Below are 19,627 nucleotides of genomic sequence, written 5' to 3'. Positions count from 1 at the left end.
CCCATCACTTGTCCTATTTGACAATTAGATTCAGAAAATGCAAGCAGGATGTTCTGCTTTGAACATCTCTCACTGAAATCGAAACCTATGCTCTGCAATTCATTCCTTACCTTCAACAGCCCTTTCGGGAAGTCTTTGCCATCATTCATCCCCTGGAGGTTGGCAATGAACTCTTGGCAGGTCATCTTTTTCCCAATGTTCTGGAAGGGATGGCAGAAAAACACAGCATCATATGCATGCTGCTTTCCAAAATGACATAAATAAGCAACATGAGATAAATTGCATCTCCCTGCCCTCATTTAAGCCCAAGGCAGGCAGCACTAAGGCGGCATTTCCAAGATTACTAAGACAAGCACTCTTTTGTGAATATAGTTAGAAAAGGGAAGGTGCATTTGGACCCCAAGTACCACATACCCACCCAAAAACAGCTAAACAGCGGAGGATAGTGAAGACAGTGATGATGAAGCTCCCTAGTATCTGTGTGGTGCCTTATGCTCCTGTGTCTCCAGAGACTCTACCAGCTTCTGATGGAAAAGCTCTACTTGATCCTCCTGTGGGACACAGGAAACAGCCAATTGAGGCCCTTTCCAGACCTTTCTCTTATGATTTCAAATGCTTCCTTCCAATAGCAACTGCCCTGAGTTGGAGTAAGATGCCCAGGAGCAGCCTTTACCTTTTCTGATTCACAGGCTGAGGCTGCCTTGACATTTCCAGAGGATTGCTCCCTTTTCTTTCTTTCTGTCTATTTCTCAGACTGAAAGTTGCCCAACTGAGCCACAAACCAAAAAGGATCGGCTATGTTAATGTAGGACCTGAACTGCTCCATTTGGAGGCTTGAGGCTGCCCTAAAGTCTTGATCCCAGTCTTCATCACCCCTCAGAGAAGGTGCCTGTACTTGGTCCCCTGGGTGCTAGAATTCCCACGCTCGGCATGCAGGGAGCTTTGTGAGCAGGCAGCAATGACAACACTGAGTTGGTTGTAAAAGGCGCCCAGAGAGATTCGAGGAAAGGGAGGTAGCCTGGGATGAGCTGTGAGGCATGGTAAAGGCAGAGGGAAAACAGGGCCCTGTGATGACTGTGGCGTCTTTTGCGGATGCCACTGCTGCTAGTCAGGTTAAGTGGGTGAAGACAACTACTCCATGGTCAGGATATGCCACGGCTGCAGAAATACAGTGGAAGAGCTTTGTGTGCAGGCAGTGACTTGGGGTAGGAGCAAGAGCCCAAATTACCACAGCAGTGGAGCCCAAAGAAGGGCACCAGTCAGTAATACAGGTCATTCAATGTTACAGTTACATGACAGCTTGAACTGCACATCCTCTGCTTCCCTTCCATAAGGTATGGTCAGGGAGAGATGGAAAACCAGCAAACCTTGACAGTCAGCCACATCTAGTCACAAAGGAACACCCTGCAGCCCGTGGCCAGCACAGACTAGCAGAAAGAAGGCAGGCAGGAACACTGCCTTCCACAAGAGAGGAGATACTTCTGGAGGGGCACATGATGCACTGCTTCCCACATCATGAAGGCTCCTGACAACACAGTCTGGCTGTAACCCTAGCTCGCTGGTTGCTAAGCTTGCAGAATACAGCTCATAATTGCAGTCTTTGGGTATAGGCTAGAGCTGTTCTACTACACTTGCAAATGCTTTCCTTCCTCCCTGTGGCAGATTTCAGCCTGCTTCTGTTTGTTTCCTCCATGCGGCAGTTTGCAGCTTCCCCACGATGACCAAAACCAACAGCAGCGTGGCTCATCTCACCCACTGAGATAATTGGCATTGCAGATGAATGGCTGTTTGCTCCAGAACCAAAGCTAACATCTCCATGCAGTGCCACATAGGTTCCAGAAGATATGCCTGGCAGTCTAGAGATACCTTAAAAGTATCTAGCATCACAGTCTGGGTGATGACCTCCCTGCAGAGAAGTGAGCATGCATCTCCAAGACACAGCTAGCAAAAATGATTTAGTTACAAAGATAATGAAATGCGGCAAGACAGGGATAAATAAAGGGGTAAGAGTTTGTCTACAAGAGTTAAGGGAAAGTATGAACTGAAGGCAGAGCAGCTGCACTACAGCCCTACAAGTAGTTGAGCTTATTGTGAAATAAGTCTGCACTTATGATCAGTATGTCATCAACAAATGGAGCTCAGTGTAGACAAGCCCTGTGACTCATTTGCTTCCTGCTCTAGCAGAATCATGCGAAGGATGGGTCAGAGCATTATCTTTGTTAGGAAACAGGCAATTAGTGTATATCTACAAGGGGCTGCATTCCAAGTCAAAAATGCCCAACTTACCACCTATGTGGAAAAATGCAAAACAATAAGAGGAAGATCAAAATGACAAGAAAGTGGGAGGGGGGGTGGGAAGGTGGGGGGGGCAGGGAGAGAGAGGAGACACATGCAGGAGTCTGGGAAATATTACAGCTGTGTACATGTAACAACACAATAACGAGTGCCAGTAGGATAGGCCTCCAAAAGTTATACACTGCAACAGCCAGAGTTATCCTAGCTTCAGCTGCAAATCATCATCAGCAATGATGGGTCAGATGCAAACCATTTACTCAAGTACCTAATGAAGACAGCAGAGCCCACTAAAGCATCGCAGGGAGCAATAGGAAATGCTGTCAGGATGACGCACAACCGTTTAGTCTCCCTCCCTAGACTGCAAGGCCAGGCAGGCTGGAGAGCAGGTGCCCTAGGATGCTCATTGCTCTGGGGAGCGGGGTACCTGTGCAGGTGGTCTCAGGTGTGCTCAAGAGAAGCGGTGTATGCTAAAAGGCACACTGGGGCACATTCCCCTCCTGTGCGACTGGCACACTCCTCAGTCGGGGAAGGCTAAGCCTTCAGAGAAAAAATTCTTCATAACTCCCTTTCCCCTCCCACTTCTACAATTTTCAGACAAAGGCATTCAATTAACAGGAGGTGGGCGTCAAAACCCCTGGGGAAGCACACACAAGCTTCAGCTTCATTACCTGCACCCACCTCAGAGCAGCACCCACAGGGGCAAAGCAGTCCTTAGAGACAGACCCAGGGCATTTCTATCTCCAGCTACCCAACCTACTACACTTGCTGAAGAGCCCTTGGCAGTGCAGTGGTGGGTCTCAGACAGAGGGAAGCCCCAAATCCACCTGGCTGAAGCCACCACTCCTGCATGGTATCTTGCCATGCTCCCTGTGTTTTTCCCTCTCCATCCTGACTCCAGGATGGAGGAAGTCTCCTATCAGCATGGGAATACCATACATAGCAGACGTATTGCACCATGAGTGCTGAAATACATATCCTAGGGCTGCTGGCACCCCGTACCAGTGTGACTAAGAGGACCCAAACTGGAATAGTATTTCCCCTGGGCAAGCAGTGGAGAGACATGTGCAGTGGGGCAACACAGTGCTCCCACTCAGGATGCCCACGTTCCCCCCCTTCTGCTCCCTTGGCTCCAGGCACATCCACCATTACCCTGGCTGAGCAGAACTTTGGTTCCACCAGATCTTTGCCCCTGCCACTGGACGTCTGCAAACACCACCTTCCTCTTGTGACCTTCCCACCACCTCTTCACCTCCCTCCTTTCTTCTGCCTTTCCAAATGTTTTTACGTACTGGAATGTATATATTGGAAAAGGGAAGCCAACCCCAACCACAGATTCCCAGGCCAGCTGCTGTAACCAGGGAAGGATAGGAAGCACACCAGAAAGACAGGGGCCTGAAGCCAAGGAGTGCCCTCATACATTATGGAAAAACCAGGCACAATGCCAGGTTTACACATGACTGATCTGGGCATGCTGGAAAGCCCTGTCCAGGATGACAGCCTGAGAGCGCAGCCTTCTCACTGCTGTCTGCAGGGGTGCAGGCCACCAACCAGGGGACTCTGCTGCCAGAAGACCACTCCCTCCAAGCACAGTGTCAATGGGAGCCGTCTACATAAAGCTGTGCATACTCACGTGGCCATGCAGGTCTGTGTTCAGTAGCATCATGGCACACGTGAGACAGTGAACTCCATCTGCAGAAAAAGACATAACCAGAGTCACATGCAAACCCCCAACTGGACCTTTAAGAACAGCTGAAACTGAGCCTCATAGCCTAATTGAGTCTGTTCCCTTAATGAGAATCTGTTTTATCAAGAAATACACATAATTAAATAAATGAACAGTGAGGTCATCCTGCAGCTGCCAAGACAGAACAGCCTTTCTCTCATCTTTTAATGACTGTCAAAACTATCTTGCAGCACCCATGGATGAGGCAAACTAGACAGGAAACCACGCTGTCACCCTTTGCTTGCTAATCCCAATACCACAGCCTGAATCAGCTCCCTCTTCTTCATTTATTTCAGGGGAGAAAAGGAAGAGTAGAATAGACCCATTCTTGTGTGCAGCGTGTATACAGCATGGTATCCTATTTTCCTCCCCTTCTGGCCCCTTCCTCATTCAGGGCTCAATTAGGCTGAGTTTTGGAGATCTTAAGTCAGCTATTTATGCTGCCTTGGCTCCATATTGGGTAGAGAGTGCTCCAGCAATTTCTAAAGTGGTCCTGTAGCAAAGGCCCTCAACTATGAGCCAGAAGAGACAGATTGTATCCATAGGTACATCCCTGAAGTCACCGTGGCAGACTTAGGAAAGTCAGCGTAGACTATCATTTGCAAAAGTAGACACCAAATTCACATTCCTCATTTCCCAAGAACTCCTTTCAAAACCCTAAATGTATTGGCTGTGCACAAATCCAGATGAAGGTGATGGTGTCCATGGTGCCATTTATCACCTCTGAAAATCCAAATGCCTCTAGCCAGTTTCCAAACATTAGGAATACATTAGGAAAAATATTTTCTCTATACTCTTGTTCATAAACACCTTCCCTTGTCTCACAGGGGTGTCAAAGACACAGACTCATTTATTAGGGAGATGTACGTAAGAACCGTTGTAGCCGAGTCCAGATAATGACTGTGCACAGCTCCCTCTATGCTGTGAAAGAAAAGGAATGGTGGATGAGGATAGATATATCCCACACTCAATGTGACTATCACACGCTTAAATCTGCACAAGATGAAGCCATTACAAAAAGATGTTCCCCAAAGTAAGGACTATGTTTTCTTAAGATGTTTGCACAGGCCCTAGTACCCAAGCAAGGTGACCAAACTGTAGCAGAGCATGAAATGAGAGAACTAGTATCACTAGCCGTAGTAAGTCTGAAGCAGCTTGAATCTGGGGCTGTGGTGCTTCAGTTCAGGTCTATCTATTTCTCTAGAGAAGCGTGCCCTATCATTTCCAAACCACAAACGCATCCAGAAGATGGAAAAGGGAAAGGGGAAAAGAGAAAGGCAAATGCAATCCTGGATTTCCACTGGATTCTGCAGTGTAGCACTTGACTACTGCCAGTAGAAATACAACGTCAAAATTATGTAGAATCCTGGGCAAAGTCTGCAGGGCTCACTTTACTTAGGCTCAGAAGCAGCAATGTCCCTCCTGCACCCTAGAGTAAAGCTGCCACATCAACACGCAAGTCATTATTGCAATCTGCACAGGCACCTATTCTACCTGACTGTCTGTGGTGTCTTGAAACAAGAAAAGCATTAGGAAGAGGACAGAAAGGACATTGTAGAGAGGTTGGTGCTGGTCTCTTCTCACAGGTAATTAGTGATAGAACAAGACAGAATGTCTTTAAGCTGCAACAGGGTAGGTTTAGACTGGACATTAGGAAAAAATTCTTCACAAAAGAGTGGTCAGACACTGGAACAGGCTGCCCAGGGAGGTGGTGGAGTCACCATCCCTGAATGTGTCTAAGGGTCGTTTAGATGCGGTGTTAGGGGATATGGTGTAGGGGAGAACTTTGTAGAGTGGGGTTGATGGTTGGACTCGATGATCCCAAGGGTCTTTTCCAACCTAAATGACTCTATGATTCTGTGAAATAGTATGGGAGCAGATCCTGCCTTACAGCTACCTATTCCCATCCCTGGCATGCCAGCCAGTGAAGCTGAACAGACACAAAGTAGACAAACATCACTTCACCGCAACAGGGGCAGGTCACAAAGCAAGGAGTAAGGAAGTGTGGCAGTACCTCCAAGTGCAGCAGCTCCTTCTCGCTTACATTTGAGACTAAAGGCATAGTTTAGCCTGTGTTTATTTTCTTTCTTGCCCTCCTCCCTTTCTCGCATGTGATCAGCCTGCGCCACAATCACAGGGCCACATGACTCTGCCAGTGTGGCTCACTGAATGCAGCAGCTATGCCAGCGGACAGTTTGTCCTCTTCTCCAATGCCAGCTTTCTCAGGTTTGATCAGTGTGCTTGTTTGTTTCCCCCATCCATTTCCAAAATGACTGAAAACATTGGCAAGGAGGCAGCACTCCAACTGATGTTAGCTAGTCGAGATAATCTAGATACAGCACCCAAAATTCACCCCCACAACTGGCAAGAACTTGCATGCCTGCTGCCAGTGCATGCAGAGAAACAAGCACTGAATGGAACATGGAAAGTGAACAGCTTCTTTTCCACCTGACATGGGACCTATTCTCTTCCGTGTGTGTAGCCAGAGTACAGGTACACACACACACACACAGACACACACAGAGGAAGTCAGCGAGACCAGAAACCACAACTGAGGACATTCAAATTTGGAGATGCTACAACTGAGCATTTACACTGAGAAAGTCCAAACACCTTTCCTGACTGGGGATATATACATTTTTTTACTGCCTTACCACGATTATGTGTGGAGAACGTGGACAATTTCAGTGCTCACCACAAGCGTGGCACAGCAATTACATACCTTCGGTTCCCAGGTACACACCACACATGCTATTGAAGGCAAGAAGGAAGGAAGAGGGAGACAAGCAAAAACCTTTGTATCAGAAACAAAGTTACCTTGAGAAGAAATGGTGTTTGGGTTGCACTGGTAGTATCTGCTGGAGAAGTGGATTAAAACTCTCTCTCGTTCCTGAGTTTCTCCAATAAGTGAAAAGGCTTTAAAGAAAGTCCTAAAAGAAGTGCAGAAAAAGGTGAAATTAAAGTCATCAATCTTTACTTGCCTCACACAGCACACAAAGCAAAATACACTTTAGAGCAAGAAGTACATAAGTGCACAGCAGACATTTCGTTCTAAGAAGCCTTTCTAGGAAAACAGGCTATTATCCCATGTGCAGTTAATCCCAACATTATAGTAAATGAAGCAGGAGTTAAATTACCACTGGTCCCAGCCATGGAATATACAAACTAATAAGCAATTACACCATTTGAAAGAGCTGTTCTTACTTTTAACTTTTTTATTTTCTTTGGGGAAGTATCTGGAGCAGGGGTTGTTTATGCATGACAGACACTCAGGGTGTTCTCTGTACTTTTCTTACTGTGTGTCACCCCTGCACATTTTAACTTATTAGTATTCCCATCCAAAGCAGAGGAGCTGCTCCAGGCAGTGAAGTCACGCAGGTGCACTGCAGATTCAGAACCCACACCAAATGTGCAGACCTCCTTCTGGAGAGTCACCTATCAGAGAGGCCAGGACACACCAGACACCTTGCAGATGGCAGTGCATCTACCTGACCGGCAGAAAACATCTGGGGAAAAGGGCAGAGGAGTCGCAAAGTCTCCCACTGAGCTTCAACAGCTGGAGGAGCAACCCAGACCTCCTGGGTTCCTGCTCGACAGTCCAGGGCGCAGGGCTGGTGCACACCAGGGCATGCTCGTTAGACACAACCTGCAAGCCTCTGTAAAGAGGTGGGACACACACACACTTTGACGCTTCATCCAACACTTAACCACCCTGCCTCTTAACCATGACGCCATTCTTCCTGCTTGAAAAACTCGCCTCACAGCCAAAGAACTTCTGCACTTCCCAAAACCCCCACATCCTGGAGCCAAGAGATGACCTCAGCAGTATCAGCCTACACTCATTTGTAAGGATGCTTCTAAGAAAAGCCTGAAAACACGAATCTCCTGGGTCCAAAGCAAGACGGCATACAAAATGAGTGCCTAATAGACAATTTTTAAATACCCCATGAGACTGAAACTAACACTAGATCTGTGAGGTGTGGAATATGTTGCTGGAACATTCACATCTATCTAGCCTGGACAAATAAACATTAATTTTTTCTCTTTGATCTAAGGTCAGAAATGGGCTGTACTTGCAACGATCTCACACCCATACAGAGTGTGATCTGCCTGGTAATAACTTAATTTCACATGTAACGTATTGCAAATAACCCTATTCACAAGTAGATACAACTGAGTGTTTGCAGGGTTTCTCTTCCCTTCCTACCTCATGCCCCCATGGCACATTTTGACAACTATCCATCTTTCCTCCTCCTCCAGCTCAGGCTCTTTTCTGCGACACCCCCTGTCCCCATGCTAGGCACTACCGACCTACACCCCTTCTTCCCCTTTACCCCGCTGGAAACCAGCTCAGAGAGGCAACTGATGAAACAACATTTACTAAATAAACAAGGCAGGTTCCTTGCTCTCAGAGCACGATGCTGCGGCCAAGGGCCACAGGGGCAAGTTTCTGCCCACCAGGAGGGCCAGGATGGACTCTGAGAGGGGCTGGAGCAGTGGTCCCACCTTCTCCTCTCCTGTGGTCCTGTGGAGGATGTGAGAGATGCACTCCAGAGATGCACAGGCTATGTGGGTCCAGAGGGTGTGGAAGCAGAGCAGGACGATGAAGAAATAATGCTCCCCATGTCCCAAACTTGCCACCAACAGTGACATGCACTGCACAATGGCCTCACACAGCCTGGGGGTAAGGGGTGGGGGGTGTTGCATGGGTCTCGGCTGCCGCCATGGGCTCCAAAATGCTTAACAAACCACAGCTTGTCAGTGAGCCAGCAGCAACAGGGCGGTTACCTCTCTCTGCAAGCGTGAGGCAGCACGCCTAGGCTCACCCACACGTCAGGACGATGCTCTGTCCCCGGCCTCTGCTATGCGTGCAGGGCATGCAGCCAGCAGTCACCACGGCTACTCTGCAACCTCAGCAAACCACTGCCATGTCTAAGTCCCACATGAGCCACGGCATATTTTAGAGAAGGTCATGACTATTAATATTAACAGGAGATCTACCGGGAGCAGAGACCTCCTAAATATGTGCCACTAAGCAATTAGGTGTTGGATTTCACAATTTAAAAGATGGGTATATTTAGCATCGCGCTTCAGGGCTGCTAAAACCCGGAAGGAGCAGCAGACCTCCCACCACCCTAGCTGCTCCCGCCCTGTGCTGAGTGGGTGCTCCAGCTTGGCTCTGATATGATCGCCCTGCCATGGGAGCAGCCAGTTCACTCTTCCACGGGCACGTTTCCTTTCCACCACCTTCAGCAGGCAGGACTCTGGGTTTTCCTTGGGGTCTGCCACAGTGTCCTGGAGTCAGATCCCTGGGAAAATGCATTTGCAAGGGGACTGGCACCTCCTGGTTTTGTATCAGTAGCAAAAACCGATAATCCACTTGAGTAACCTCAGCCAGATGATTTAAACTCACTTTAAATTCTTTTAAATACCAGAACACCAGCAACCATACTAACAGGCCACTGCTACACAAACTTGGTGCTTTGCCTCCTAAGAAAAAAAATACTGAAAACAAACATTGTTGAGGCTTAACTTCAGTGTAAAAAAGGAAGGAAAATTGAAGGGCTGGATTTTCAAACACCCACGCTGGCAGCTACCAAACTCTCAACGGCATTTTCCACGTGGAAGCTTTTGCTGTTCTGCACATTTTTGGGTGCCTCAGAGAGACACAGTGAGGAGGGCTGCTGAGCCACATCAAACCCCGGCCCTGGATTTGTGTACTGCAGCCGGGCAGAGCAAGTTCCACAAGGCATCGGCCAAAAAGTCTGTGCAGCTCAGGTGCGAGCAGCACCTTCATTCCCCAGCAGCACCTGGCAGACGACAAGTCCCCTGTTTACTGAGTGACTGTACATTTTTCTCCATCTTCTCTGCATCAAGGACCATCTCCTCTAAGCAGGTCCACCCAAAGACTTCCCTCTCCAGGAAATGCCACCACTCCAACAGCACTCTGGAGTACGGCAGCATGCCAAGACAAACAGAAGAGAAAAGCTCTGTCACAAAAACGCGTCACATTCCTCTCTTCACCCCCTTAAGCCTCCACAGGACAACTGCTTTAATCAGGACAACACAGCAAACAGGACCATTACTAAAACAAGAACATAAGGTCAGCAAACGGGCACGTACCTGAGTGAGCAGTCCAGCGTCATGCCTGTGAAGTCAAAAAACTTAAGGTATTCTTCAGCCACAAGCTTGCTGAATTCGTTGCTTTAAACAAACAAATAAATAAGTAAAGGTTATCACTTGAGAGTGAACCCCTCCAGCACCAGCAAGAAAATCAATGTGGCCAAAGGCCTCATATCAGCACATACTTTTTACCCAAATGCTTTGCCACATCAGAGCGTTTGAATCTGTCCAGATGGTAAAGACGCTTAGCCAGGCGCCTGGCTGCTTCCAAATTGCTGCTGCTGCCATTGCTGAGATCGTGGCCAAGGGCTCCGGTGGCATCTTTCTCCTGAAGTTCATTGCTCCCCATGGCAGCACTGGAGTCTAACACCATATTCTGCAGTTCAGCATTGCTATGAGATAGAAAGAACATGGAAAGAAGAAAAAAAGATGACATTACAGTTTCAAGAAGGATTTAATTCCTCTTAGAATAGAAGGCAATTAATGCTACAGAGGCAAGATTACACAATATAGCAAATTCTGCTTAACTGAAGGAGCTGTGTAGAACGGGGACATTTATTTAGCAGTCATCAGAGGTTAAGAGAGTTGAACACAGAGACCCAAATATGGGCTTCCCAGACAAGAAATACATTCTGCTCTGCACTCACCTTCTGAGTGTGCTGAGTGTCCACAACTTGTGCTCACTTCACAGAGAGATGTTTGCTATTATCAGACTACAACTGCACCTGACGACATTGGCTCCTCATTTGCTTCTTGCACTAGTATTTTTTAACCCAATCACTTGCTTGGCTTGAAGGGGTCTCTGTAAAAGTAGGCCATTAGCCATTTTCCGGGTAAAAAGGCAGTGAGCAAGACAGGGTGTTCAGTAGCTGCAAGCTGACTCTGCACAAGTCCCTTCCTCATTCTTCCCCAGTTGTCCTGGAAACAATACAACTCCCCAAATCTAAAATAACATCCACAGAAGTCTCAGCGGATTCTGTGCCGCCCATGAGCAGTGGGCATCCCGTGGGGAGGCACCACTAGAAAAATCAGGATTCGGAGCAAGGAACCCAGTTTGGGGAATCAGAGAGATGCAAGCCACCCAGGCCAGCCTGGAGAACTGCTTGCTTTCCCCCTGCTCCCTCATGGTGGCAATAATTTCCCTCACCGGCTGCTCAAACTCAGGATGTTCCGCATGGCAATCCCAGGGCACTTTACATAAATCATGCATTTATAGATTCCTCCCACCTCTACTACAGTAGGAAAGCTCTGGCTGAGCTGTGTGCCTGCTTTGCTTCTCCCCTCAAAGAGACAAGAGCTCTCCACACCAGAAAGTGCACCCCCACATACACACCCCTGCACACAGGCAAGCTTTTCACTTTGGAAAAGCTTTTCTCTGACATTGCCATGAAATTCTTGCAAAATCTCAGCTCTGTGTATGTGTGTGCATGCATGACAGCATTTCTATTAAAAAAAAATACTATACAGAAATTCCTTCCACTAAATCCTCATTTACACAGGGCTAATGAACAATCAGCAGGGGTCATATGCAGGGCAGATATGACTGGAATGAGTTAAAGATGATTTTAAACACCACACTTCAACATACCATGGTTTCATACACCACTGTAATCTTCAAGCTTGACAAGCCATGGTTAGAACAACCAATCACTGCGCTCCAGTAACAATTATCTAGCCATTTACTGAAATGTCTGCTAGCCACTTATTAACCCTTTAAAGATGGGATTTTCATATACTGTGAGCTTAAAATAAAAATCCTTGCTATTCTGCATGCCTTCTTCCACACAAATCATCACCTGTGCTCTCTATGGTTTACGAGAATGAGGTTTGAGGTGCTCCTACAGGAAGGAGACTTGCCCATTTCACCTCTGTTTCGATCCCCCTAGTGCTGCTACAACATCGAAAGTATCACACATCCACACTGTCAGTGCAACTTTTTTTATCAAGTGTTGGGGAAAACAGACATCTAGCCTGCTCCTACAGGTACTGGGGATTTGATTTTGCATTTATTTCAGTGTGAATAATAAGGTGCTATAACAAAAGGGCCTCAGTGTCAGTGCTCTAGCACGGACTTAATACTGCAAATACAATTCCAACAGCATTAACATCACTGATCACCAGCTAACATAAGAAACAAAAAACACCCCTCCTGATACTGCTGTTGTGGGAAATGCCTCCTCAGCCTTTTCCAAAAGCACTAGCCAATGTCTGAAATTCCCTAGATTTGGTCTACTAAAAACTTGTGAAGAAAGCAAACAAAGGTGAGACTGGTTTCAAATTCCCAGCTCTAACAATTGACAAGAGCAAAGGATAACTAGGTGAGCTATCACATCTATGGAGCCTTCCATGTACAAATGCTGCTTCAAAAGCCATGCCAACTTGTAGCGCCTCGCTCATAAATCACAGCCTTGTTTCACCACTGCTCTTTATTAAAGGCAATATTTATAGCCCTGAAAGATGGCCAAAGCTGACAAGAAACATCTGCACCCTGCTATGAACCAGTGCACTACGAGTCTCAACGTTACCGCAAACCACCGTAAGTTTAGAAGAAAGGAAGTGCCAGCATCTGCCACTTAGTGAAATAAACAGTACGGCAGCTCCCAGCTTCTGTTTTGCCTCTCAGAGCCGCAGGCTGGATGTGAAGAACACCCAGCAAGAAGGAGAGTGTGCTCTCTGCTCACCAAAACTAGCCAACAAGGCTGCATAAGAAACCTTATCTTCCAACCTCCCTGATTTAAAACTTTATCCCGACCAGGGCTCCCTGTACACGTAACAGATCAAAGAATAAGGAATGCTTCTTTCAGTTATTCCGAAAGTTAATCAGCTTATTACTTAATAGGTACAAGAAGGCAATCAGATCAACAATATACGTTGTCTGTAACATAAGCCTCTTGTTCAGGGAAAATACCAGATTGTTAACATTAAAGTGAGACTTCAGTTCTCAAGTTTTTCAGGTGGTGAGAAGACTCAATGCCCACGTCACTGAAGACTTAGGAAATACACGCACTCTGTGAATGACTACTGCAAGCCGCTCTCTGGACAGATCATTTTAGCAGGGTCTGGGGGAGTGTTCCTCAGGGGAAAGGCTGACATCTTTTCTCACTCCAAGTCTCTCCAGGTGCACCATTTTCATTCTGTGCCTCAGTTTCCCCAGCTGCTGAACACAGATAATAATACTTGCCTCCCTCTGTAAAGTGCTTATAATGGACTCTAATCAAGGGCTAGGAGCAACCAAGGCTACAAATAGGTCAGTCTTCTGCAGTCTACAAGTTCTACACATAAAGAGTCCACAGCAGCATTATCAGCTAAACAGAACCAAGAAAGGGCTTTGTGATGCAGAGCAAGACTGGACACGGATTTCTCATGCAGCTTTACTCTTTATCACATAAAAATGAGAAACCTCCGCTGACAAAAGTAGGCTGAAAATGTAATAGATTATATTCCCCCTAATCCTGGATTCAAGGCCAAAAGGGACTGCAACCATACTACTGGTAATTGCCTGTACAGCCATGGCTGCTGATTTTCATCCAGAGACTCTTACATTAATCTCTGCTATCGGAAAACACAGGAAACAGAAGCTACAACAAACCAGACCCCTTTAGTCTCACAGTGCATGAGCTGCGGGCAGAAACCAGGCCCTTAGACCTCCTTATTTCTATCTCCAGCAATGCCCTCCTGACACATCCTCCCTCCTGCCAAAGCATCCCCCAAAAGGTTCACAGTGAATGCACATAGGCTATGACTGCCATATCCAGCAGAAATTAAAGCAATTCAATAAACAGCTGCTATGGTAAATTCAATACCTTCTAACAGCAGCAGCCGTCTCTCCACGCTCGCGGATGAAACACAGGCAGACTGTAACATCTGTAAAGCTGGTTTCCCGTAACACACCGTAACAGCTAGGCAGAGTCTGAAACATTTTATACCATTTTCTTCGCTTATTCCATTATTGACAAGGTCTATAGTGATTTAGCTCCCAATACCAAGATATCTCAATCGTATTACGCTCAGCACTTAGCACATTTGATCTGTTTAAGAATATTCTAGATTCACTTATTCCCCCCCACCCCCATCCTGGGTTTCACCAAAATTTAAACCCTCCACAGCAACATATGGTTGGGGAATGGCTGCAACTTCCAGACAAAAACAGAACAAGGCCAGTAACATAATGGTAAGGATACAGGCACCTCATATCTCAGTGGTCCACTCTCCTAGTCTCCTAGGCTGCAACTGGAAACCTCGGCATGAGTAACTGCAGTTTCAGGTGTCTTAAACCTTAGGATACTCTTCATTTTTTAGCAAACCCATGGGGAAAAAAAAATTACCTGGTTTGTCCCAAGGAGGAAAAGCATGTTAGCATTTTGCTTTACAGGAGAAGAGCTCAGATCCAGCACAAAGCAACGGCCCCAGCTGCTAACACGGAGAAGAGTTTGGAGTTGACACTGAGTGGCAAGGTGTGACAACTCAGCCTAAGTGCTGTCCCCTCACAGCCCAGACACATCAGTGATCCCAGCTCATCACTGTCTGCAGCTCTTGCTGGCCTGAAGCACGGCATACGCTCTGTGGCACGCAGTCTCCCCTGGATGCACATGGGGCCCTTCCCCGAGGAAATCTAATCCATCCGGCATGTATATTTGGAGGGAGTGCACTGGATGCACGGATTTCAGGGGGAGCTTGGATGAGACAGGGCTGGGACCTTCCCGGCTCTTTTTAGAAAGAGAGGAGGAGAAAACAGGAGGAAACCAAACTTTTTCTCTCAAATAAGTCTGCACGCCTTTAACATCAGCTTTACTTCAAGGCAAGCTAAAAGTCAGGCATTTGCCAGCAAAGCCCATCAGAGCAAAATGCAGCAATGATTAAAAATAAGGAAGGGTGGAGAGGCGTTCTGGCATGCTGAAGCTAGGGCCAGAACAAATGTTGTTTTCAGCAGGGGTAAAGCATCTGCCAGGGAGCCACGCTGGGGCTGATAATCACCCTCTGCAACACTGTGCTGGCCCTGTTGTTTTAAATGCCTTCACTCCAAGCCGCCTTCTCCTCTTGGTTCTGAAACAGAGGACACCATCCCCTCAACTATAACCACCAACTCTGACTGTGAAAAGCATGCGCTATTTCTAATTCAACAGCCCCTCAGCAGCAGCTCTCACCTCACAGCATGGCAGGGACATCAGAAAGGCAGAAGCACTCAGATACCCCTGACACCAGCCTGGACTGCAGGGGAGCAGACTTCCCTCTGTGAAAAGTCCTGCCCTGACAGAACGAATCCCTGCCCTACAACTCTTAAGAGAGACATGGATGCTCAGGCAATTCCACATTTCAGAGCTGACCAGAAATGATCAGTGGCACAGGCTGAATGTCGTTTCAGAGAGCTGAAAAGCCATGCTTGAACTGCCTGCCTCTGAAAGGAGTAGCCCCACTGGAGAAAGCAAAGAAATCCCAGCAGCACTGGGACATGATGAGTCAGTTCCTGCTACAAATGACCGACCACACAGACAGGCTGGGAATAGCTCTGCTGCAGCTTTGCTGCAGTTCTGAACCAGCTTCTTTGGGGCCAGGAGAGAGCGAGCACAAAATCACGTCAAGCAACGATTTACCTTGCCAGTTACCTCCAGCTCCAGGGCTCTTCCAAGATACCACTGTAGGAAGGGGAGAAAAATAATAAAAATAAAGATAATGCCCTTTCCTAGCAGATGACTCACTGTGCTATTTTACTCCGAATGGTTTAAGCAGCTTTGAAGTCCTACGTATGGATTCTCTTCAAAGACACACTTTGAAGTAGATCCCTCTTTGAGGACTGACACAGCTGCACTTTGCTGCAACTCGATTCAGTGGGTGTCTCACGAGCACAGCATCAGCCAGGACACATGAAGGGAGGATGGTTTCTACAACCCAGAGTACCCACTGAGGATCCATTGAAAAGTACCTCTACCTTGTCATGTCACACAGAGAGAAGCAATGTAAAAAATAAACAAACAAGCCCTGTAATCTCCTATTGGTTATCAATAAAACGCATATGCAAAGTTAATTTCAGGGGCTGAAATGCACGATGCTGCTTAAAAATAACCTCTTGCTCCCTGTAATCATCTGCCTTCTTCTTTGATTAAAAGAATTCCTGCTGACCGTAAATAGGGAGCTAACAGCTAAAGCGTTAGAAAATGCCGTTTCTGGTAGGCTTGCATTACAGCAAATGCAAATGCTATAGTTACGGGATCCCAGCAGCAGGACAAAAAGTCCCACCACACGCAGGGACAGGATTGCAGCCCTTCCAAGATACAGCGTGTCCTTTATTACACAGACACGCTGGCCTGTTGCCACCTGAAGTACAAATGTTTGCTAAAAATACTTCAGGTTTGATTCCCTTGCAACCTCAGGCTCCTTACATCGCTGTGGCGGGGGTTAGCAATGGCAAAGGGAATATCACCACATTAATGCCCCCACACCTAGAAAGTGAAAACCTGGCCCTTGCCACAGAGGGTGTCCATGGGCTCCCCCCGCAATGGATATTTCTGACAGATGCACTGACGTAGAGACCAGTCTCTTGGATACATCAGGATAATTCCATGCTCAGGATCTGGCCCACCTGCCCCCAGACATGAGCAAAAACCAGACCCAAAGAATACATTGCACACCCGTAACCTCAGAAAACACTCAATGTTTTGGGAGCCCTCGGGCTCTCTCTCCTGAGTCCGCCCACCCCCTCACATGCTGTGGGGGACAAGAGCCATCCCCACGCTCAGCACCAGCATGACATGTCCCCATGAGGCTCCTGCAGGGTCCCCTGGGACAGAAGCAAAACTGGGAAGCCAGTGGAGTCCTTCCCCCCTCCTCAGGCTCGGTTTAACTGTTTGGAGACAGGCCCTGGGAGCGCACATTAACAGGGCAGCTAGTCCAGGCACGGAGCAAAACAGTAGAAATACAGGTGTTTACGCCTCTTGGTTAAGGCTCCCCTGCCAACGTGCAGAAGGAGCATTTCAGCACTGGCAGTAATATTGCACAGCTCTGCGTTGCAATCATGCAGCAAAATGAACTGCCTGTCCTCAAAAAGAATAGTTAATAATAATAAAAGACAGACTTCCGCAATAAAGGAAAAACAACCACCAATCAACCCACAGCTCACCCAGCTGTGCTAGCAAGGAGTCTGCACGCTTCGTGCCCTGTTCTCCATCGGTGCTCCTGCATCACATCCGAAGTTATACATGCCTCTACGATGCCCTGCCAGCCGCCAGGCTCTGCCTCTCTCTATCCCAACAGGCAGACAGACAGAGGAAGAAGAGAGTTAACCAGCAATAATGTGGACAGGGGGCTTGAGTGGCAGCTAGTCGTGCCTAATGGATGAGACAGCCAGGCTGCACTTCGGGACTGACCCGGAACTGGCAGAGACACCTCGGTTTCGGTGAATGAAGGCTTCCTGACCTAAATGGCTTTGACTGTAATGGAGATATGCCAACAGATGCCAGCTTAGAAGTCGAGCTGCTGACAGCATTATACTGAGGCCCTTTGTGCGGCGAACTGATCAGCTGCTCCACTTTTTTTTTCTTTTTTTCTTTTCCTTTTCTTTTCTGTCTCTGTCAGCTCCTGGATTTTTGCTTTGTTTGTTTTATTTTCAGAGGAGGCTGGGAACTGAAGAGGCGAAAAGTCAGCAGCCCTTTTTTCCCTAAAACAACAGTTTATTTAGGAACTAGAAGCAATTTTACATACTCTCACTAAACCGGTGTTGCAAGCACCTCTTTAGCCAGAGCAAAGGCAAACTGTATTTCCAGAGCCTTGATAAAGTGTTAACACCTTCCTGCAGGGAATACCAAGGTGATCAGTGTGGCTTAACATTTTTGAAAGTAGTAAACTGTGCAATAAAGGATGAAATCCTCAGCTGCCAAAATGCCACTGGTTTCAGAAATTTACCCTTGCGGATTGTGCCACTTATCTTTACCTGGATTTAACATATCCGTGCCAGCATATTGTGCTTACTAGTGGCTCAGCAACTGATAGATGCAGTAGCCCATGTGCACGCAAATGGGCTCCAGCGTATGTTTGCCTGCTCACCAACTGCAGACACATTTGACTCAATCGCTCTTCTAGGACAACAACCACCGTCATTCTTCTGAATAACTTTTCTTATTCTGGGCATGGAAGGCAGCAAATATGAAGCAGCACCTTCTGAGAGCCATAGTTCTGCTAAGTCCCAGAGTTTGTCATGAGCTGAGGCATGTCCGAAAGCCAAAAAATGTCTGCTTAGGAACACAGGGATCCTGGCAGATTTCACGCTAAATGGAAAAGATTCAACCAGGTCGCAAGGTAAGTTTTCAAAGAGGAAAAAGGTTCTACCAGACTGCTGTTGGATAGACTAATAAAATGAATGAATAAAGGTTATGTGTTATATATGTAAGTACTGAATCCGATATCTACATTGAAAATCAAATACGAGCTACCTTGGACAAAAACACCAGAGTGCGAACTGAAAACCAGAAGTATAACTGGCATGCAGGATACTGATAAACTGGGAGGAGGCTCAGAGAATCAACTTGGAAAAGGGGATCAAAACCTGGTTTATCTGTCAACAAAATCTGTTGTCTCAAAGAAGGCATAAGCAGAGTGCCAACTAAGAAACTGCTGGAAATGACCCATACGCAGAAGAAGGAATACAACTATGGAAACTACTATGAGAGGCCCAAACCATTAAGAGAAATGTGGCAGCCATTGGGAACTGCAGTTTACATTCTTGTGCATTTATTCTGAGAACCACCAGCTTGCTTTAGGGAGTTTGTTTTCTTCTCCCCTTGAATTACAAAAGAATACGTATGTGACAAAATTTGTGTTTGCATCTCTAGGAAAAAAAAAATAATTAAAATAACGGGACTTGCAGAATTTGCTGAGCACTGGCAATTCTTTAAAGATGATGGCAGGTGGCAAATATTTCACATTTTTGAAGACTAGGAGATGCAATACAGATTTTTTTGTTTATCTCTGGATTTAGAAAAATCTTGGGCGATGTCCTACCAACAGAGACCACACCTTCCAGGACAACTCAGGAAAAGAAATGCCAGAAGTTTTTGGGTTGTTTTTGTTTTGTTTTTTTTTTTTTTTTTTTTTTTTTTTAGTTCTTGTTCTGACTGTAACATACAAGGGAAAAGGGAACAGGAAGTCTGCTATAAAGAATGAAGAAAAAAAGAAAGATTAAAAGAAATTCTGTCTTTAAAGTCTGGAAGTAGAAAAGAAAGATGAGAATCATCATCGAGGGAACTTCCTACTTTAGTTTTAGACACACTGATGCTCTGTCACTCACTGTATATATAGTAAAGATAACTCACTTTTCCCTCAGATATATCTTACCACTTTGGAAATACATCCCCTTCCTCCCACTCTGATTTGGTGTAAATGATTACAGTTAGTTCAGGTGATGCAAACCTGAACAGGCTTGCCATCTGGGTAGCACTTTGCAAACTTATTTCCTTCCTTACTGCCACTGTGAGTAAGACTAAACTCCCATATACC

At 46.6% G+C, this 19,627-nt stretch overlaps 1 protein-coding gene across 6 annotated transcripts in view; it reads right to left on the bottom strand.

Annotated features, from left to right (window-relative positions):
• Positions 1-19,627, bottom strand: part of LOC128902495 (PH and SEC7 domain-containing protein 3-like) — a 124,558-nt gene that overhangs the window by 61,174 nt on the left and 43,757 nt on the right. For 4 of the 6 annotated variants that reach the window (XM_054185636.1, XM_054185634.1, XM_054185635.1 and 1 more), the window contains 5 exons: positions 10,327-10,533; positions 10,142-10,222; positions 6,836-6,948; positions 3,926-3,984; positions 111-200 (listed from right to left, as the gene is read on the bottom strand). In XM_054185636.1, the coding sequence (XP_054041611.1) occupies positions 111-200; positions 3,926-3,984; positions 6,836-6,948; positions 10,142-10,222; positions 10,327-10,533 (550 nt within the window). Of the gene's footprint in view, positions 1-110; positions 201-3,925; positions 3,985-6,835; positions 6,949-10,141; positions 10,223-10,326; positions 10,534-10,788; positions 14,195-15,732; positions 17,159-19,627 lie in introns of those variants that run through there. The other 2 variants (XM_054185640.1, XM_054185639.1) reach the window with 2 other exon arrangements.

This window comes from Rissa tridactyla, chromosome Z, assembly GCF_028500815.1.
Source record: "Rissa tridactyla isolate bRisTri1 chromosome Z, bRisTri1.patW.cur.20221130, whole genome shotgun sequence".
Classification (NCBI taxonomy): domain Eukaryota; kingdom Metazoa; phylum Chordata; class Aves; order Charadriiformes; family Laridae; genus Rissa; species Rissa tridactyla.
Note: the sequence above shows the minus strand (reverse complement) of the source record. Positions and strands in the feature narration are given on the sequence as shown.